Source organism: Opisthocomus hoazin, chromosome 25 (genome assembly GCF_030867145.1).
Source record: "Opisthocomus hoazin isolate bOpiHoa1 chromosome 25, bOpiHoa1.hap1, whole genome shotgun sequence".
Taxonomy (NCBI): Eukaryota; Metazoa; Chordata; class Aves; order Opisthocomiformes; family Opisthocomidae; genus Opisthocomus; species Opisthocomus hoazin.
Window position 1 is genome coordinate 9,013,476 of NC_134438.1, and position 22,262 is coordinate 9,035,737.

General features: G+C 46.9%; 1 protein-coding gene across 2 annotated transcripts; it reads right to left on the reverse strand.

The window, feature by feature from the left end:
* Nucleotides 1-168: 168 nt before the first annotated feature.
* On the reverse strand, nt 169-20,308 carry PM20D1 (peptidase M20 domain containing 1). Of its 2 annotated transcripts, XM_075443155.1 has the most exons (14): nt 20,107-20,308; nt 18,443-18,529; nt 17,634-17,866; nt 16,132-16,218; nt 15,240-15,373; nt 14,676-14,795; nt 13,829-13,904; nt 13,537-13,598; nt 13,204-13,282; nt 12,028-12,099; nt 11,011-11,179; nt 10,194-10,293; nt 9,202-9,361; nt 169-244 (listed from the first exon to the last, which is right to left on the reverse strand). In XM_075443155.1, exons 1-13 carry the CDS (start codon nt 20,306-20,308, stop codon nt 9,232-9,234), a joined length of 1,551 nt encoding a protein of 516 aa, XP_075299270.1. In that variant the 3' UTR covers nt 169-244; nt 9,202-9,231. The 2 variants fall into 2 exon arrangements, with proteins under 2 accessions (XP_075299270.1, XP_075299271.1); XM_075443156.1 differs by lacking the exon at nt 169-244 and having other exon boundaries at nt 7,264-9,361.
* Nucleotides 20,309-22,262: the final 1,954 nt, after the last annotated feature.

Below are 22,262 nucleotides of genomic sequence, written 5' to 3' on the forward strand. Positions count from 1 at the left end.
TTTCAGCCCGTCTCGTGCTCCCTGCCAAAAAGGCCAGCAATACCAGCAAGCTCCAAGTATCACTGTCGTCCCCCTCAACCAGAAGAATTTCTCACCTTACAGCACGAGGCAACGAGAGTTCTTATTTAAAGCAACAGCAAGCTCCCAGTTAAGGTTACTCACTGAGCTGAGCAGGCTGCAGGGTGAGAGCTGGCATTTGGATGGCCTCAGATTTAACGTCACTCTCCAAGAACTCGTCTTTCACCTGAAATACACGAGAGGAACACAGCCGTCCTGTTGAGTCCCGGGGCAGTCGGCATAACAGCCCATTCATTCAAGAACGTCTTCCTGCCATGTACCCTCAAGGCACCGCTGTGCCATCCCCCGACTCCCCACGCCCACTTTCATCACCCCTTGGGCGCGGCGGGGGGGCCCCGCCAGCTCCCCGCGCCCCAGCCGCGGGCACCCAGCAGGGACCCCCACGCCGCAGCACAGGGGCTCCCTGCCCGGAGGCCACAGCCCCGCACGGAGCCAGCGGGCAACGGCCGCGGCAGCAGGTGCTGCCTCCCGGGAACCCAGCGCAGAGCCCCAGGGGAGGCCGGCGGGGTCCGGTCCCTCTCCGGGGGCCGCAGAGCCCCGCAGCCCCGCCAGAGAGGAGCCGGTCGGGGCCCAGCGGCCCCGGGGAAGCGCTGCCAAGAGCGGAGCGGCCCCGGCCGCCGGCCCCTCTCCGCGCCACGGGGCTGCCCCGGCCCCGGCGCCCCCCGACCCTCACCGCTCCGCGCCCGCGGCACTGCCCGCTCCGCACCGCTCTGCCCGGCCGAGAGCTGCCCGCGCCGCCCTGACATCACCGCCCGCCAATGGTGGCCCTGCCCAACGCGCCGCGCCGCGCGCCCATTGACCAGGCCGATTGTGGCGTCACGCCCGGCCCCGCCCCGCCGCGGGAAACGCGGGGCCCACGCAGCGGTGGGTCAGCCGGGAGGCCCCGCCCCTTCACGGCGCACAGGCGTGGCCTGGGGATCACGTGACGCCGAGCCCACGCCAAGCCCCGCCCTCCCCGTCCCCGGGGCAGCGGCTGCTGCCGCCCCCCCCACCGGGCACTGGGCCGGGCCCGGCGGCGGGGAGCGCGACCCCCAGCCGCCCCTCTGCCCTGGGGCAGCCCCAGCGCGCCGGGCCCCGCCCTGGCACCCCGACCCCTGCCTCGCCCAGCGCCGCCGCGCCGCCCTGGGCCCCAGCCCCGGGAGCACCGGCACGGTACGGGCGGTGCGCGCTGGCTTTCGGGCCTCCCTGCCGGGCTCAAGGGCTTCTCTGCCGCCGTTCAGCGAAGAAGCATCGGGAACGGCACCGCGGACCCGCTCTGCGCCTGCTGATGACAAGCCGTCCCTCGGACACACGCACACGGCGCTCAGTGCCTCAGCGCCCCGCAGAACTCCGCCTTCCCGAACGAAACCAGCTCCTCTGATTCATATTTTCCTTCTATTTCCTCTTTTTTATGTTTTTGGTTTTTTTTTTTTGCACGAGTGGAACTTTTGACCAGTTGTTGTTTTTCCTTCCTGCCTTTCCTTTCCTCCCAGGAAACCGTCAACAGCAAGTCCTGACCCAGAGCGGTTACGTGATCGCCAGCCCCCTGCCTTGGAGACAGCTCCGGAGCCAATAACGGCCGCTGTGACACCGGCCTGCGTGCGAGGGGAAGAGGGAGGGCGGCACGAGAACTGCCTTCCCCCCAGACACACCGAGTCAAGTGTGACTAGGGCTGGTGACTTCATTGCTTAAACTAAGGAAACAACAGTAGTCGTGGTCAACGGCAGCAAGAGACCCACCGTGATCCAGACCCCTCTAAAGACATGGGCTGGGCTACTTCGTTTCTCTCTGCTCGTATTAAAAATCGAGCATGGGGTCCTTCCTTTCCTGAAATACTTGCTGGAAGAAAAGGGGGACTGGCACACCTGAAGCAGAGCAGGCCATGTAATTATATAAAGCAGCACAAAGACAGCTCAGATAAACCCACTTAGGTCTCCTAACTTTCTCAGGCCCCCAAACCACTGCAAATGCACCTTTTCTAAGCAAGCTGAATTTCTGGAGCAGGTGAGCAGAGTGCCACTTGCACTGTGATAAAGGAACTGGCAAAGTGCTCAGCGTTTTGTACCCATCTGCTGCTGCACAGTCTACTTGAACCCAGTATTTGAAGGGGTGATGAGCATTTACAGGCATTTAACTAATTCTGAGGCCCTCCTGCTGTGACACTGGTAGAGAGACAGCCAGGGCAACGCGAGACGTGCAGAGGCAATGTCTTACCTAAAGCCCTAGCACAGTTCCACACTCCAGCTGGGAGTGGAGTTCCAAATCCTGCCTCCAGCCCTAGCCTCCATTTTCCTTTCTCCAAAAAAACCTAGCCTGCAAGGCTCTCTTCCTGCCTCCATCTTTCCTTCCTGACTTGGAAAATCCGTATCTCCCCCGGAGCAACCACTCTTCCCCCACCCCCCGAAAACCAACGCGCAGCAGAACGTGACCTTGGTGATGAACAGTCCGGCCAGCTGCACGCTCAGGAAGTGGAAGCGTGGAGACAGAACCTGCCTGAGACAAGAACACAGAAATAGATAACATCCCCACCAGCAACGCTGACGCGCAGAGATCAGAAAGGCAGAGGATGAAAGGGCAGGAAATGGGTTTCCAATCGCAGCGCAGAGCGGGTACCAAAGCCAACAAAACACTTGGAAAGGTTTTACCATTGAGCTACACTCGATCGTGGAATGTCGCGCCCATGTGTCACAGCAGCCACGTGACTTTGGCACTGCCAAGCTGTCCCGCTCTGGGCAAGCACTCTGTAACGGCCTAGGAGGCCACAACGTGTATAAGACGATTTTCCCCTTTTCACAGAAGAATTTGGCAAAATAAAGTGGTGTGGCCGGTGCCACTCAAAAACCCCATCTACCATGGAATCTGACAGTGTCCTGCCAAACCCTCTGCTCCCTGTTCCAGCTCCACCGCCATCTGTCACATCTAAACACCGATCCGAACGGAGTCCCAGCTGCCTTTGACCAAGGATTCTGAGGGAACCTAGCTCTTAGTTTCTTGTAACCGTGAATCTCAACAGAAAAACTCAAAGACTAAATAGATTATGGATAATGGCTTACCCCTACATCAGTCCAGAGCAAAAGCAGGTCATGAGGGCAGGCAACAACGTAAGCAGCTGACCCTAATCTGGTCCTGATCTGGGAGAAGAAAGCAGACCACAGCAGCTCTGTTTTACCAGCCTGGAAGCAAACAATACCATCACCATCCATTTTTCCAAGCTCCAAATGGCTCCCGCTCCCAACTGTGCTCATGTGTCACCCACGTGCTGTGCCTGCTGCGACAAACACAGGTCAACTTCAGCCAGGTACCTCCCCAGGGCTTTCTGCCAGGTGAGAGCAGCTGGCAGAGGGGAGCTGAAAGGTCCTCGCTTCCTGCGTTCCATGAGGCCAGCGGTTCCCCGCAGTTCCTGAGCCAGCAGCTGCCACCCCAGTGACAGCAGGGACACCTGTCACGGAGGGGCTAGGACATGCCTCACATTTTTGCTTTGTTCTGGACATAAGCTGTGAATTCATTTATATTCAGAAATGAGGCTGAAGAAGGGACTGACACCACAAGCCTGCTGGACTGATCAGAGCAGACACTAGTATTAAAAAAAAGTATAAATGAAAATAATTTCTTAATTCCCCTCTACATGCTGCTCCACAAAGATCCTCTCACTTCCCAAAATCCCAAAGCGGACACTGGATTAACCTTTTCTGGTGTCTATGTACAACTAGGCAGTACTGTGGTAACAACGTTTAAAAACCCAACTGTACTTGGAAGGATAAAAGTGCTCCAGGGCAAACAGTAATTATTCTTCCTGAGTATTTATGCAGCTTCTCAGGTAGGCTGAACTCTGGCTTATACTGAAGCTGGACTAAAATCGGTAGGTGAGCGAGTAAGTGTAAAGGTAGTTTAGATACGCACATGACAGAAGTAGTGGCTGCAGCACAGCCAAAATAGTTAGAATCTGGAAAAAAACATTCAGGTTTTCTCCTATGGGCTTTCTGGCGGAGTTCACATGTCCCTTACCCTGGCCATTGGATCAATCTGTGATGGTAATCCACTGCTGCCTTTCTCTAATCATCTTCACCATACAGACAACATGAAAATAACCTGTTGTCGCTGTCGTAACTGGACAGAGAGCACGCAGAGAGCCCTGGCATTGACACACAGGCAGCGCAGTCACCGAGCCGAGGATTACTGCTGTGAACGAGAAGGAGCTTTTTTGGTTACTCAGTTAAATAACTGAACTGCAGCCAGGCCCTGCCATGTGGTTGCCTTTCTAGTGCAAGATCAGGCACAGTGTTCAAGTGATCCCAGTATTTCCAGGGCTACAATAAAGCATACAATTATGTTGGATTAAAAATACAAACTAGAAGAGGTATGAAAAGCCCCCTGGGATATGCTACATGACTTGCATGTTGCTTCTCATAGCCCACTGCCCAGGCCTTGACCAATTCATAGGTAAATCCATCAGTGACAAAGAGCATTTACCCTTTGTCCCCTACCCCCCGCGTTAACCACCCTTCCATATGGTCATTTTCCTTCCTGCTGAGAACTGACTGCAGCTTCCTCTGGGGCCCACCATCACAGCTCTTGAATCAGCCAGAACGATCTCCACTGAGCGGAGCAGGGCACTCCCTTCCCCACCACGCTGAGCTCTTTATCTCTGCCGCCCCTGCTACCCTGGGAAGCTGTGGAATCGGAAAGTGGAGCCAAACCCCCTGCACGGCAACTCTGATAACAGCACAGCGAAGGCTCTGTGTCCGGTTAAGGAAAATAATTCCCTGGGCAGCACTTTGCACACCTCTAGGCCTCAGTGCTACAGGCACTGAGGGATGTTGGCATGCAACTACCAATGCTGTACTAGAGACCTCACAGGTCATGGCAGCACAGTTTCTTTAAAGGGTTATTGTGAGAGCCCGAATTTGGGGACTAAAATGACAAACCTGTCTGTAACAGTTTCAGAGTGCCAGCAAGCTCTGCAGGGCAGCTGCGGATGAGGACTGAGCACACTGGCAAGAATTCATGCGGGGTTCAACCTGGCAGCAGCAGGCAGTAATGAAGACTCTTGAAGGTCAGGACTAAGGGTCAGAGGCTGAGCTGGAGGTGGAGACTGCTTCTCTATAATGGCAAAGGACACTGCAGGCCATGGCTGAGCGGCCTCCAGATTCCTCAGTGGATGTCTTGCTCTATGGCATTGGCAAAAGCAGGGCTCGGTGGAAGGGGTTGAGCGGAGCGGGTGCTGTGAAAGCTTCCTCGCTTGAGAAAATGGATTTCAGCAGCTGCATGAAATACCAAGCCAAATGGCAAAGGAGGACCCAAGAATGCAACTGTCAAATGCAAGGCTGGAGGAAACAACTTTGTAAACATCTTGTTCCTGCATTCTCCTCCAGCTCTGGGCCTGAACTCTGCATAGTCACTCGCAGCTGAAAATAAACCAAGTCCTTTTAAACAGAGGCCAGCAACAGAGCTTTCTTTAGAAAATGCAGGTGTGGAACGTGACCTTTTCTCCATCATGTGGCAGGTCCAAACGACCCTAAATCAGCTGGTCTGCTAGCTAGCAAGCTGCTATGGCCAGACAACTGCAGACATGTTACTTCGAATAACTGTTGTCGGAAGAACGGCAGGTTTGTAGACTTGGCTACGAAGAAGCGGAAAAAAAGGAAGTTGCTATGGATATAACACAGGAACATGTTAATGCACTGCAATCGGACTAATACAAATAGCATCCAACACCCCATTAGGTATGACACCAAGTTAGGTGTCTTCAGAGCAGAAAATCAGGCTGCTTCTCTGGTGAATCAGATGTAATTGCTCTACATGCTCAAAGCACAGTGACTCATTACAAAAAAGAAAACAGAATAGCTCACAGAGCTATTACTCTGTTTTCATGATGTGCCTGGCATTATCAAGTGACTACTCACACAATGCAAAGCTGTATACGATCTCAGCAGAAAAAGCCAGCACATCATCCTTACACTATTATTCACATGATGACACTATGATTTGATTTCAAATACTACTCAAGACAAGAGACATTCTCTGAAAACGTATCATGGGAGCAACGAAATAGGGTGGAAAGCAAGCTGTTCTTTCAGGAGAGGTGTGCAGATACCAAACCATTGAGCGACCCTTCCGAATTGTGCCAGATAAGCACGACAAGGCAGCTAATCTGATAAAACCAGGAGACTTTAGAATATGAAGCTGCTGCATGGAAAAAAGCACAGACAATTATCAGAAGTGACCGGAAAAAAATGGGCAGAGGTGTGTAATGTGCTTTTTCACCATTGGATCCTACAAGATAAGTCTGTTTCAAGCACCTCAGTTTAGCGGCTTCAGGTTGCAGTAAAGCTCTGTTGAACATTTACTCAATGCAGAGGCACTGCATGATTTCAGCAGCGGCTGATGAGCAGCACTTAATGAGGCTCTGCGACAAGCTGCATTAGCGATACCTCATGGCACACACTTGCACAGTACCTGCCAAAAGCAACTCTGCTTTTCCAGAGCTGTTTGCCCTTCACTTCTCCTTCAGCAGCAAAAAGAATCTCCAGATGAATGTCCTTTAAAGAAACAATCCTCACCAAAACAGAGATGAGTGATTTTTGGTTGGGGACAGGAGATTACAAAATGTAAAGGATGCTTTATGTCTTTAGGACCCATTTGCTACTACCATAGGCAACGAATCCCTCCGTCCACACCACTACGCAGCCTTCACTGCACAACAGCATGACCTAAGTCATGATTTTCACAATCTGTACCCTACAACAGAATCACAGAATGGTTGAGATTGGAAGGGACCTCGGGACGTCATCTAATCTTTACTCCCAGGATGCTGTTGGCCTCTTCTGCCTCCAGGGCACACTACTGGCTCATGTTCAACCTGTCCAGCAGCACCCCTACATCCTTCCCCGTGAAGCTGCTTTCCAGCCAGCCAGTCCCCAGCACGGGGTTATGCATTTCCCTTTGCTGAATCTCATGAGGGTCCTGTCTTCCCATTTCTCCAGCCTGTCGAGGTCCCTCTGAATGGCAGCACAACCATCGGGTGAGTCAACCATTTCTCACAGTTTGGCATCATCTGCAAACTCGCTGAGGACGCATTGTCCCATCACCCAGGTCATTAATGAAGATGTTAAATCATATTGGCCCCATGCTGCCAAAGTGAAGGCTTTAGACTTAGTCGTCTTTATAGAGACTTGGCAAAGAAAAAAAAAACAACTAAAAACAGTCTTCCACCTCCCACTCCCAGGGACGTATTTTATTCTGTGCTGTACCCTGACACATCACTTTTGCTGTGTCTGCAACGGGAGTTTGCAAGAGGAATGACACCTCCACAAAAGAGCCACAGGCATGCGGATAAACAAATTAATGACATTACAGCACACAGACAAAATGCAATAAACCGTAAAAGATGCAAGCTATTTACTACCAAATAATGCATAAACAGGGTTAGCTAATTTTGTACAGAAAGCGGAGCACCAGGGAGGGTGTAAAGATTAAAGCAGGATGGAAAATATGTGGATTTGTTTTGATGGAAACTTTGTAACTTGCAGTGAAGTCATTTCCACACCTGATTCTACACTAGAACAATTATACAGTTACATAAAAAGACTAAATAATAATCAGAAAAGAACCTGCATTCCTTTTTTTATTAGATGAAAATGCCTATCTGGTTTGAATTATTAGGTCGATTGATACAGGTTGAGCCCATTGGCCATACTGATAAGATCAAACTGCAAATAAATAGAGAATGGTGAACAGAAAGAATAGGAATTACAGTTCCATCACTGTTTTTCAGGGTATTTCCTGTACATTCCAGCACATTTTACAGTATGAATTTAGAGCAGAACAACCACCCATGCCAGTGTGTAACTCAAACTCTGAAAAAGTCACACACCTCTGCAACAGTGCAACAGGGGGAGTTGCTCTAGTACCTACAGCACAGAGTCTGAAAGTCAGCACAACAAAGCAGTTTTCACCCAGTCTTCACTTTGGCTAACATCCGGTTCTTCATTCTTTCTTTAATTAATAATAGTAACTCCAACTAAAGAGACTATCAAGGCCAAAAGAATGCTTAACCCTTTAGTGCTAACAAAGCTAGGTATGCTAGTACAAGGTGGAACAGAGTCAACATCAATGACCCATCCACACCAGGATTCCCAAAGAGCTGAATCAACAGAAGTTCTGCAGCGCAGTGAAAACTGCTTGCATAGGCAGGGACGGCACAGAGACTCTGCTCCCACTGAACTGGAAGAAACTGAAGGGCTTCACCATCTTTCACAATCCAGTTCTCAGGGGAACAAAAGAGAAACATACTCTACAGAAACTGATTCAGTGAAAAGAGAATATGTACGAGCAGACAATATTGATTTAGTTCCTTTTTTAAAACTGCAATTCCTTATTGTGACACCCAGCTGCACGACACATCCTGGGCCATACCAAAGAGCGAAAAGAAAGTCAGTGAAAAGACAGGAAGAGAAGTTTTCAGCAGGTCTAAGATCAGGGCAATGTCAGTTAAAACAACCAAGCCAGAACTTCTAGAGCTCAGTATTTCAAAATAGAGTCAGAAATCAGTGCATGCGTGGGAGAACTCAGCAGTACCAAGTTAACACTGACACTGGCTGAGAGTGCCATCGATGCTGGTTGAGAGCACCTCCTCGGGGAAGAGCCCACGCCAAGCAGCAGTGCAACAAACTCTCAGTGCAACTCTGCCAGTTACCTGAAACCTACACCATGTCACAAACAACTCGCGTGAGCTTTTGACAGACACTTCTTCTGTGAAAAACCAATTAACTGTATAAAATGAGTTTGTCAAAAGCACACATAGGAGGATCCACCTCTTTTACTGATAGGTGAGTGACTGCTATTATAACTTAGATTTTTAAGTAACGACCACTTTCAGGGGCTTAAAGAAAGCACTGAAAAAATTAATGCTGTCAGATCAATGGCTGCACGGCAGACCAGGGAGGAACAGAAATCAGGGTCACTTGTGCTTTGTCCAAGTTCTTATCACTTTCTGGCAAACTGTACATTTGCCTAAAGCAGCAACCAGCCGTTCTTCCACCTGTGTGTAAACCACAATATGCAAAAACCAAATTCCAGACACAGCTCAATACGAAACGCACAACTGCATCTTATGGCCCAGACCCCTGCCATCCCAGAGTCCACCTTAGTAGCTGCTCTTCTCAGGTGTGCTTCTCACAGCTCGTGGGAGTTTGCGTGAGGCTCCGGAAGCTTGTCAGTATCACAGTTCTTAATCAGCTGAAAGAGGAACTCGACCTGCTTCTCGTAATTCTCAACTGAGATTCTCTCATTCAACCCATGAATCCTGGAAGAAAAAGAAAAACATTCTTCATTCCAGTGTGCGTTTGAGACTCACATGCATATACCCAGCACCTCACTTGTCTGTCTACTTCATAAAGCAATGCACAAAAAAAAAATACAGTGATATACATCAAATACTGCACTGTAACTGCAATGTCTGTTCCGCAGGCCAGTCAAATATACTGATTCTAAGGCTCAGAGCACAGTAACTAAGTCGATGGTGTATGTGGAAAAGAAAAAACCCCACTATTCCAGCTCTTTGCCCATTTCTTGCCATTTATGTCACTGTCCTGTACAGCTGTGAGAACACTCTACTCCTGTATCATCTGCACCTCAATAAAACGACAAATCTAGTACACGCTAAATAAACAATCCCTTGCATGATGATGTTCTTTGTTATCACTTTACTCCAGGAAACCTAACTTCCAACTTTAAGGAACAAATAAATTCCAAGTGGCATGTGTTCAGACATACAGGTCAATCTCTTAAACAAGGCCAACTACCAGAACACCACCTTCCACACTGCTGCATTGTCATGGATCCAGTCAGCTTCACAGCGTTGCTGTACTACCGAATGGGACACCTAAATGAGGTCTTCTCTGCGTTTGAAGTAGAGAAGAGTAAGGACTAACACTCTCCCAGTGTAATTACCACCCCTGATTTGAGCAGCACCCAAATCTGCAGGAAATGGGTGGCCTAACAGAATGTGAGGCCACAACATCACCATGCCAAGGTATACAAGGTTGGGTTTCCTTCTTCTGCCTAACACGTATCGATTTTCTCTTTCACTAGTCCCCACCCCAAACAGCTGCCCACATGCAGACAGAATACGGTACCTGGGAAGATCATCTGATCTCAGGAGCAGTGGGTTAAATCGGTAAATGGCATTTGTGACGTTAGTGAAATGCCTGCTGTCCGTGTTTCCAAGACACGTGCCTGGAAAACAAACCTCAGGTTTACTCTGCATGACAGCAGCGATTTAACGACCCACGCTTTTCCCAGAAGAAAGGCAAGGCAACTGATAGAAGAGTTCTATACGACTTCTAGCTACACCAAAAGCAGAATCATTGGAAATGATTTTTCGGTACCTCCTGGAAGAAGAATATGCTCTCCTTCATGAACAGGAGAAACTGAACATGCAATTCAATAATTGTACGACAGCCATGATACTCAGCCTCCACAAAAGCTTAAGCTTCAAACTGCAGTCCACATACAGTACAGAACTAGGAAGGAGCTGCGAGAAAGGGAAGGGGCTGGGATCATAAGGAACAATACAGAAAAGCAAGAATGGCTTTGCCAGCTATGAAAACAATAAAAGAAGAGCTACAGCAAGAAGACCTCTTACTCTCCCTCACAATTCCTTTCTTCCCTGAAGAGATTCCTTTGTATGTACAGAGTCAAATTAAAGACTCATTGTTTCTGTCAGTTTCCTGTTTGCCTTTTTACTTCCACCACTAAAAAATAACATTAAAACTTTTAAAACATAAAGAGGGAACCAAATAAAAAGAGGAAAAAACAGCTGTTTCCAGCAGTTAACAGCTGGGGTGGAGAAATACACAGAAAATGGAAACAAGTCAATATGGGAGGATGGGGGAGAGAAAAGCAGGGTGGAAGCTGGAGAGGAAACAATAATCATCACGTGCTTGCTGTTACCTGGGACTACACTGTCAACATCTGGGAAAGTATCCAGAACAGTTCTTTGAAAAATATGGACTCCAAATGTCTGATCATCCCACGGACTGATGGGGAGCGGGTCAAAGGCGTCTACAACATCAATCTTCACTCTGTCATCAGCAATAGTCTTTCTAACTATGTCTAGCACCTATGGGTAAACCACAGAGATGAAATAAGCAGAAGAAATCAGAGACCATCCCTTCTGGATGTCAGCAAATGTTCCACTTCCCAGAAAACGTTTGTCTGTGAACTGCCAATTGTGGCTTCAAATACAGATGCATAGTTAGGACTGAAACGTGTGGCAATCTCTCTTTCTCTTACTCAGCGGATGGCTGATACTTAAATGTGGATTTTTTTCCGCTAGTGCAATCAGATGCCCATCACTGTTTCAAAGTATTCCTGAACTGCTTCAGTCCTGAAAGGCAGGCGGTCAGCCTGCTGCTACTTGGTAGTTGGGTCATCCAAGCAAGCAATCCAGAAAAAACTTCCAGAAAGGTAAATTTTCATCAGGGGTTTGGGAAGGGAAGATACTATTTACTGACCATGTTTCACAGCTGTCCTTGGCTGGACAGGCATGCCACACCTACTGAGGTGTGCAAGACGCCCATATTCTCACAGGTCACAAACCTTAACACTTCCATTCCACAATCACGTATGATCCATGTGATCTTTGGTACAAAAAGACTTCTGAAAGCTGCTCGACATAACTGCAAGGCACGCTTCCGAGTTTGGCCTGCCTCCTGCTCTGCTCCACATTCAGAAGCCATAGGTTGCAAAGTATGTTGTTTACTATCTCAGATGATGAGAAAAGACATTTGATAAGCTGCGTTTCTGACAGCCTCCAATTCCCAAATCTTTCCCTTCACTGCTTGTATGAACACAGGAAGAGATGAAAAGAGTGTTCTTATAGAACAGATCTGCTGCCACAAATGGCCAAATGCTGCTCTGCTCGAAAAGGGATGGAGAACAGCCCCGCAGCTGGGGTACAGCCAGTACCTCCGCGGCCTTCTCTGCCGAGTGGATCCGGAAGTTCACGGTGGCTTTTGCAGAAGATGGGATGACATTTATCTAGAAAAAACAAAGACCCAAACAAAAACAGAAACAGATTAAAATGTCAACTGCAAACTGAGAAACTGCTCATACAACTCCAGGCCTCAGACTTATGCTTCACTCTGGTTCCAGTACCATGAATGTCATATCTCTTTCTGTACTCTGTGTTAAAACACTGTAAATCTCACCTCTAGTGCAGATAACCACACAAACAGATATTCATCGATTCAACCAAAATGAAGTTAGCTGCTACATAGAAGTTTTCCTCCCGAGATACGCCCACTTCCTTCAGAAACTTCATATTGTGAAATTCTGAAGTTTGTGTTCGTTTTTCTAAGCAGTATTTTTACCTAATTGTTGTATTACTTTTCTCCAAGTATGAGACATGTAAATTGCTTAACAAACGATGTTACTGAAGACACATAACTCTTCAGAACGAATACTTATAATTTTGTTAAACAAAAAAGGTATAACCTTTAGAAAAAAACCAAGAAACTAGGGTGCCACTTCTCTCCTGGCCACTCAGTGTCACTGTTCAGCCACTGTACCTTGTTTTCTTGTCCAGTGATGCTTTTCAGTAACAGATTTTTTCAGGGACACACCAAATAGCCTGTTTATTTTCCAGGGCTACAGTACTTTTGGATGGCTACACCTCCTTATCAGGGCAAGACCTGGCTGCAGCAGTCAGAACCTGTTATCTCTCCGTCCAAGGTGCACACTAACCCTACCCGAAGGTAAACGCCAGCCCCGTGCTCACAAACACAAGATCCCGCCTGGGCTAGGGAAGCATTTATGGATGTGACAGTTTCAAATACTGTCACCAACACTTTGTATTATTACATAGAAAACACTCTTTCTTGTCCATCCTAAAATGTAAACAATCTTAACAGGGGTTTACAGAGGTCTTTTTGTGACAGAGATCAGACACTCCTGAAAGATGTAATTTTCAAATGTAGCTAAATCCAAGCCACATCTGAAGTAAAAACGAGACTGCTGGTGACACCACACAGGGTCTAACACCAGGGCCAGTACTGATTTTATAATTGGATATAAAAACAGGTGGAAACCAAATGTCCTAATGGTCTCGTCACACTTCATGGAGAAAAATAAAAGTGAAACTACCTTGATTCCTGCATTGAACATCGTGACTGCTGTTGTAGTTCGAATCAAGGCATTGGTGGAAGGTTTCCAGGAGAGAACCCTTACAAAAAAGTAAAGAAAAAAACATTTTCAAAGAAATTTAATAGCCATAAAACATAAGCACCACAATCACACAGGCAATAAGCTGAATGAGGCGTATTCAATTAACAAAGTGGTTATTAACGCTAAAGCACTGACACTGTCTGAACTATGAAATGGTATAACCGGTTTCCTGGGAAGAACAGAAATGGCTAGTGGTCTTCATCTTTTAAGGGTGACAGGCTGGCAATGTTCATCAAGGACATATTTTCTTACCTGCTGACAACAGGTGAAAACAGCCACAGATTGCTCATGATGAGATTGAGAGGAAACCTGAACTAAGTGGAAAAAACAAAACCACGAATGAGAAAGTTTCTAGTTTTCAAGGCAGTGGAGTCACCTGGCTACGGCTGAAACAATTACAGCAGAAGCAACCACATGGGAGAAAGGCCAGCTTAGGCCTTCTCCTTTCCAGGAACTATGCAACTATGTTCTAAGTTCATATGCTAGGTTACTCTTCACTTATTACTGTGAAAATCTGAGAATGAAATGATAGTTCTTTTCTCACCTCTGATGCAAGGTACTCCATAGTCATGAGTTCTGGCCCATGGCCAAACAGATTGCGCAAGGGATTCTGCTCCAGTCTACGGCAAAGCAAATCAACGTTTGAAATGTAAAAAAAAATCTCTGGCTATTATTGCTCCAGCAGGTTGATAGGAATTTGATTTGTGAAATGTATCCATGTATTTGAGATACAATCACACTGTCCTCTCCTGGTAAGTAAATCTGCGAGCACACCTCCACGCCAGATTTCTGAGCATTCCAGTCACATGCAAAGACTTTCAAGAACAGCTGAAAAAATCCAGAAGCCTGACTCTTATAATGAATACCTGGAAATCTAGAAAAATATCAAATTCCACCATATCTGGACATATAAAGTTTTTCTAAAATAAGTATTTATTGGCCAATTTGGTATCCACACAGACACAGAATGAGATGAGTTACCCAGTCACATTCTGACTTTACACCACATTTATTGGCTTGGATAATTACCAGCTAGAGGTAGCAGGTATGTGCAACGATAAATTCCAGAGAAATTCTGCAGCCCAAAGCGATATCTATCCCTACAGAGTAAATTATGATAGATATCACGAGGCATCAATTGTCTTGGTTTTAAAGAATCAACTGACACTAGGAACAGCTGAAGTGAAAAGACACTCCAGACTTCTGGCAATTGTCCCTTGACTGCAGATTGCATTTCTGCCCTTCAAAGTGACCTACAAAGTTCAATTTCAAATATGTCTCAGGAATTTGCAAAATACTCTAAATGCAAATATTAAAAAAGAAAGTCACATAGCAGTGAGTTCGGAATTTGCTCGACTCTCTTCAATGTTACCTGACAGAGAAGCTCTCACCTGGACATCGCTGCTGCAAGAATGCCAATACTTGTCTCCTTAGGAGGAAAGGATGAATGTCCCGGCTCTTGTTCCACTGTGAAGTTCAGTGTTATCGAACCCTTTTCTGTGATAGCAATTCTGGTCAATGATAAAGAAATAAATGATTAATGTGACTCCAAACACACATGCACAGACTATAGGCAAAAAGAAGTACTCTGCCTATTTTTAGTATCATAAAAAACACCAAAGAAGCAGCAACAACAAATCCTTAACACAATCTTTAAATGTTTGGAGAACCGACATCTCGGCTGCTTCTCCAGAGCAGACTCTACAGCTTGCAATTAACATGCTTGCCCTCGTTAAGTGGAACATTCTGCTTCTGTCAGCATAGCTGTAGTGGACAGCAAGCAAATGCTGAAGGTCCTTTGCTTGCACTTTGTGCCACTGCTGTAGCTTTAGCAACATGAACACCGCCACATGCCTTGAAAACATATTTCATTGACATTAGCAAGGTCACTTCTCACAAATTAATTACTGAAAATGGATCACTCATCATGGTCAACTGTGTTCTCTCTTACTTACACAGCTACTGGCTTCTCCACTCCTGCAATGATGCCATCTAGTACTGCGCTCCCCTCATCTAGCAAGAAGGAGAGTTTCACTCCTCTAGATTCCAACAGAGCTGCAATCTTCTTTGCTCCCTTATGACCAGACACCTGTGAGAATCCAGTCAGTGAAACTGGTCAGATCAAGCCACACCATTGGGAAGAAAACCAGAAAACATCTTGCTGTTGACAGTGACCAGTGCTACAGTGCAAAGAATTCAAGACATCTCCTAATGCACAGCTCTAGAGCAACTCGTCAGTGAAAGATTCTTCCTACCAAAATTAATATGAGATTGTTAACAGTCTAGTAACAGATGAATTAGATCCACACTGAGCAATGCTCTCATTCACAAGCCACTGCATGTGGCTTTGAATTCTACTAGTTCTTGAACACAATGATGTCTCAGAGCTGTAAGCTCCACAGACTAATTAGTCATTTTAAAGAGGTATTCATTATAACTACTAACAATTCATTGTCTTTGTATTTTGAAAAATGAATAAACAAAACCACCTCATCTGTCTCCTTGTACAGTTCACTGATCATTCACAACAACCATGTAAATCTTAGGTCAGCTTTTCATGTATCATATATACTCCAAAATGTGACTCCTAGTGCACCATCCATGCAGAAAAGAATTTGCAAGAACATTCTACTGCTTTCTTTTCTCTTTGCTCATCACACCAAACACTTTGTCAACATCACTTAAAGCCAATCAACATATAACTATGACCACGTGCCTGACACAGTATCTACCCACATAACAAAGAAAAACAGGGAAGACTTTCTAGCTAAACAATGTTTAAAAATTAAGCCTTGTTACATACATGAAAATGCAAACTAATTGTTTTGATGAAATGAAAGGAAATACCTCTTCATCATGTCCAATGCCAATATAGAAAGATCTGCGGGGTCTGTAATTTCTTCTCAGCAAAAATTCTAGCGCTTGCAGAATACCCTGCAGAAAAAAAAGCAGAATGTATTGTACTATCCTTGTGTGTTGGTAAGGATAATAAACGTAAAAGAAGTAAGATGCATTTACAGCCCTTAAGAAGACTTTGTCCTGTGCACAGTTGAGCTTTTGTTTCTACAACTCCTACTGATGACATTCACATTCTCTGGAAAACACACTGCAATGCTCTTGATCAATAATGCTTAAGATTTAGTGTGCTACACAGTGTCAGCGTACATACACAAAGTACAGTGTAGGCTTGTTCTTGCTACTGAGGAAGTCAGTGAAGCACCACACGGGAAGCACGACAGAGTTATAATTACCCAAGGAATTCACTGTTCCTTTAAACTGCCTACCCTACACACAGCTTGGCTCTGACTCGAGCCACCAAACCCATTTATTGTAACGATGGTGTATTTTGCACAGAAAGTGCTAAGAAGACAGAAGAACAAGAAACTCAGGATGAAGAATGAGAAATAAAATCTACCATTTGCTGTACTATTCCCTCTCGCCCATTTTTTTTCAATTCAAGCTAGTTAATTTTTTACATTTCAGCAGAAATTGTATCACCTCTACCTTGTCAGCACCCATTTTTGCCGTGTGCACTGAAATTGCTGATTTTTATTGTCTATTTGTGGTGTTACTTGTGCCAGCTCACAGTAGAAGGAAGCATCAAAACAAAGTTTTAAGTTGCAAGGCTTTGAAATTGATGATTACACACCTTGAAGAAACTTTCTAGGAGTACGGCCTATGCTGCAAGAAGCAGCCACAGCATCTGTGACACTGGTCTGCTAAACCTGTTTAAGTTTAAATACAAGGCTGTCATGGAAGTAATCTTTGCAACTCACAAAGGACTGTTTTCCTTATTAAATTTTCCATCAACCTTTTCCCAAACGAGAAATCCACAGATCAGTCTTTTTTGTACTTCATTCCTCCCAAATGTACTTAGTAGAACAGCTCTTTGTTCTGCCACAGACTAGATAATACAAGATGCAAGGTTATTTGACTATAACACTAAATAAACATTGTTTATTTTGAAATCCAAGCCTTTTCAAAGGGCCAAGTTTGGCTTTGAATACCCATATGACACCTGGGAAAAAGAATAAACTCTATCCCTGATTTCAAACACAGCATTTGACACTAAATTTAAATATGCCATTTAACCAAATACATCTGCATCTGTGAATATGTTTTTCTGTATCTTCTAAAAGCTTTAACTCTGTTTTCTTCAGCAATAAATGACCACTCCATCTCTAGCAAAAGCTGGGAGAAAACTGCAGGGCTTAGGAACTGATCATTAAAGTCCTGCATTCACAGAGGAGCAAGAGAGACAATACAGTAATTTCAAGAGAACAGATTCCCCCAGTCTGCCTTTTTCAGGCTTTGTATCTCTCTGAAATGATATTACCAACACAACGTACTATGGCAGAATTTTTGTTATCCAGCGTTCCTCGTCCATAGATGAAACCTTCATGCTCTGCAGCTGAGAAAGGAGGGAAATCCCAGCCCTCTGGGGGAGCAGGCACAACATCCATGTGTGCAAGCAGCATGTAGGGCATCATTTCAGGGTTAGAACCCTGAACAGTAAAGAGATGGCTGTATTTCCCAACAATTTCATGTTCAATGAACTTTGAAGAAAATACAGCCGGGAAGACTGTTAAGAAAAAAATTAAAAACACATGAAAAATTAACAATAATGCCCAATTTTATCACTACATACTCCACAGAGTAGTCATCTACTTAGCCTCACGGGGAGCACTGTAAATAAGACTGATCACAACAAATTTGCTTCAGGGAGCAGATCTGCAGCTTCGGTCTCACACTTCTACCAATCCATCTCACTTTGTGTTTAACACTTTCCTAAGCAAAAGCAGGAACTGTTATGCACCAGTGCTGCAGCCGTTTCGCAGGTAGCAATGACTGGACTGCTAAAAAGCAGTCTTCCCCTCTTCTTTTTTTTTTTAAATTACAAAGTCATTTAACCATCTCAAGGACCAAAAACCACCATTGCAAAAAGACATTTGAGTCTCCTCTCTTCTAGCTTAGGCCGTTGCTACACCAAAGCACACTGTTGCAGAGGTGACCTATGCATACCATTTTTGTCAGTCCTTTCTTGAGGAAAAAAGTAAAAATCTGTTCCATTATATGCAAAAACCATATATACTCTCCTCAATTTGTTTATGAAAATACAACTGAGCAGCAGAGATTGCTGAGAACGAAAGTTTAATACCTTTCTGAATGTAATTCCCAAATTCTGCCATGGCAGTTGTATTCAAGTCCTCTGGAGATATGGAAACTGTTGGGATTTTAATAGCACCTTCAATGAAATACAAAACAGAAATCATTGACATAGAAATTAGTCTAACAATACTTGAATCGCATTTCAACAGAAAAAGTAATCTTCATGTTTCTGAATACTTCCCAGACTTTTTTAGACTACTTCACAGGACAGTAAGAGCTGCCACTATCAAAAACGACTGGTGTACTTCAGCTAAGTTGTGCACGTGCAGCACACCGGGATTTTCTTCTGGTTTCAGGCAAGGTATTTCTCTAGATACTCCAACTCCATTTTTCATCCTAGAGTGTTGAATGATGTTGTTAGAAACGCTACTGCCCAGAAGCAGCTGCATTTTGCTAGGGTGAAGTGATTCCTCATAGTCATAAACTATTCCAGCAGCTAAGCAGGCAGCTTAGCTGGCAGTTCAAGGTTCTTTTTCAACAGTAAGTCAGGTTGCAATGATAAGATTGCTCTAGCACCTGCTTTCGTACTGCTCCAACCCTTAAAGATGTATAGACAGACAGGTCTTTTGCTGGTCCTTCTAGACTGCTCTGTCATTTAAACAGGGCCAGACAAGGCTGCTCTCCAACACTGAGTCACTGTCATGCAAAACACGGACACAACTTTGTCCCAATGACAGCTGCCTTTCCTAAGGGCATCTGTCAAGTGAGCGCACAGATTCTTTTAAAGGTCACATTACTCAAGAAGAAATATAACTAGCATTTTCCCTTTAAAAAAGTACATAAACAGAATTTGCTAGGCAATAAATCTTCCAAACCAACAACGCACAAGATTTACGGAACCCAACCCCTACTCGAACAGACAAGGACCATTGCTTCATGCCAGAGTGTGGCTTCCTGCAAACTGCCAACCCTCATGAGACCCAAACATCCTCTGAGTCTTGCGCAGAAGCCTGTGTCAGGGAGTGCAAACACACCACGAGTCGCTGTGGACAGACTGCCCGCAGCAAAGCAGCGTGCAAGGGCGCAGCCAGCAAGAAAGTTTTAAAAAAAAAACCCAACAACGATTCATCCAGTGGACAGAGATGCCTGGCAAACGCAGTCACAGGCTGCCCGGAGCATTCTGTGTATATCAGAGAGAAAGGCTGAAGAAAATGAGCCCAGGAAGCAAGCTGGCTTCAAGAGAGCCAATCACAGAATCACAGCATGGCAGGGGGTGGCAGGGACCTCTGTGGGTCACCCAGCCCAACCCCCTGCCCAAGCAGGGTCACCCAGAGCAGGCTGCACAGCACCGCGTCCAGGCGGGGCTGGAATATCTCCAGAGAAGGAGACTCCACAGCCTCCCTGGGCAGCCTGGGCCAGGGCTCCGGCACCCTCAGAGGGAAGAAGTTCTTCCTCATCTTCAGCTGGAGCTTCCTCTGCTTCAGTTTGTGCCCACTGCCCGGTCTCCACCCCAGGCAGCGTCCCTCTCCCTCGCTGCCCCCTTCCCGCCCGTGCCCCGCAGCCGGCGCTTGACGCCAGCCTCTCCCTGCGGCCCCGGGGCGAGCTCGGGAGGCCCCAGCCGCCAAACAGCGGGCCGGCAAGATGCCCCGAGCCGGGGCTGGAGGGGGGCACAGCGGCTGCAGGCCCCGGGGAGGCCCCACCGGGCCCCCTCACCTCGCAGCGCCTCCTTGAGCTCCAGCCTCTCGCCGGCGCTGAAGGCGGCGGTGCCGCCTCTCCGCGCCCACAGCCGGGGGATGGCCGGGGCGCGCAGGGCGTAGGCGCGGAACAGCACGGCGCCCAGCAGCGCCAGCAGCCCGCCGCACAGCCCCAGGCCCGCGGCCCACGCCGCCGCCCGCCGCCCGCTCCCGCCCGCCATGCCCCGTGGACTTCGGGCGCCGTCGCCCTCCGCCCCTGTGAGGAGAGGATGGGCGTGGCCGAGCGCCAATCGCCACGCGCCCGCCCGAGAGAAGGGCCAATGGGAGGCTTGTGCCCGCCCACCCCGCGAGTGCTGCTGGGAGTTGCAGTTCTGCGCCGTGGCACAGGTGAAATGGCGGCGAGCGGGTGGGCAGGCCCGGTTTGGTGTTTCTCTTCTCCGTGAAATCGGGTGTTTCTTATCTCGAGCGGACGTTCAGGAGCCATGGTGAACGGTGTCTGGTACCCACAGCAGCAAGCAAGAATGGGAACGTCCCCTCACACTGGCTTGAGTTGTGCCCGGAGCCCGCTGGGAGGCCGAAAGCGCTGGGGCCAAGGACGCTGCTCCCAAAATGACGGGGCGCTTGGGGGGACGGGGGTTGCCCGTGGGCAGTAACCACCCTCCGGTTCAGGGGGGCTGCAGGCTGGGCAGGAGGCTGCCGTTCAGCCAGGACCAGGCCGAGGGACGGGCCCAGGTCAGGCGCGGTGGTGTGCGGTGTCCAGCGGTGCCAGCCCCGCTCCCGACAGGCTTTACAGCCGCCTGGTTTTCAGAACGCGTTACCTCTTGCCTGAATTCACCAGGGAGCACGGTGGAAGAATTGTTCTTCCTGTCTTTACAGCTGTCTTGTGCTGGATTTGAAGTAACCCGTCCTCCCATGGCGTAAACTGTTCTGAGAGGCTTGGTACCGCATGGGAGCTGCCGTGGAGAGCCTGCTCTCGAATCAGCAGAAGAAGCAGATGATTGTTCACACATTCTTTATTATCAAAAAAGAACAAAACCAATATTAAATTAAATAAATTACAAACATTTCTGAGCTGGTTATACATCATGCATTTATCAAGTAAGGCTTCAGAGCCATTACACGTCAACATCACTGTTACTTTAGGAGCAATAAAGGGACACTGGAAATCAAAATTTTTCTACCCCAGCATGAATTTGAGCTTCCCTAATTCTCTCACCCGGGCACTTGAAAATTAAGACTTTGGACTGTCTGCGTTGTGCCTCCAGCAATGGCATTTGCCCACGGATGTTACATTTATTGCCAGAATTGGCCCATGGCTACAGAAATGAGGTATCCTTCTTCTGGGTCCTCAGAATCACAGAGCATGTAGTCACTGCTGCTACTTTCAAGCCATCTCTCTCGACATCCAGTCCGTGATGCTTGCAGGAACTTCAAGAAACGCAATCTGTTTTTCATACATGGTCTGCTGCTCTGAGGCTTCCTGTGTTTGGCCCGTCAGGCCCTGAGACTGAAATCAGCCTCCTGTAATTAACCCTGAACGAAGAACTGGAAACTGGAATTTTCCTCGTTTAATGTGATGCCACCTCATAGGTACAGAAATACTGATTAGCTACTGTAGGGTAGTTTCTTGTTCCATTGCACCAATTTCTTTGTTGCTTTTTTCAAATGAGCAAGTAAAAGGAGCACTCGGGCAGTAACAAAAGACCGTGAGTAATCACCCTCAAAAATAATTTAAGAGAATTAGTCTCTTGATTTTACCTTATATAAAAAGCTATACATGGTTCTGGAATAATCACTGGTGTCTAAGATTAAAATAAGTAATAACCATTTGTTAGTGGTTTTTTGCTTTTGGAAACTAACCTCCTTTGGTTTTATTACTCTCTCCTGCACCACATAATCGGAAACTGAGGTAGAGAAATGGTGACTTAGTTAATGAGGTGTTACATAAAAGCAGACTAGCAGGGTCCTGATGTTGTTTCCTTTAATGGTTGTCTAGCTACGATGGTTCATGAAGCTCTATTTTCCTTAAAAATGAGACATCTGGGAGCTGTAGGAAAGCCCCACTTTCCCTCAGAAAGCCTTCTAGCAATCTGCTAGTGAATCAGCTCAAGAATGCATTGGTACTTCAAAACTGTACATGAAAGCTTTTTAATATCTTAAAGTAATAAAATAGAA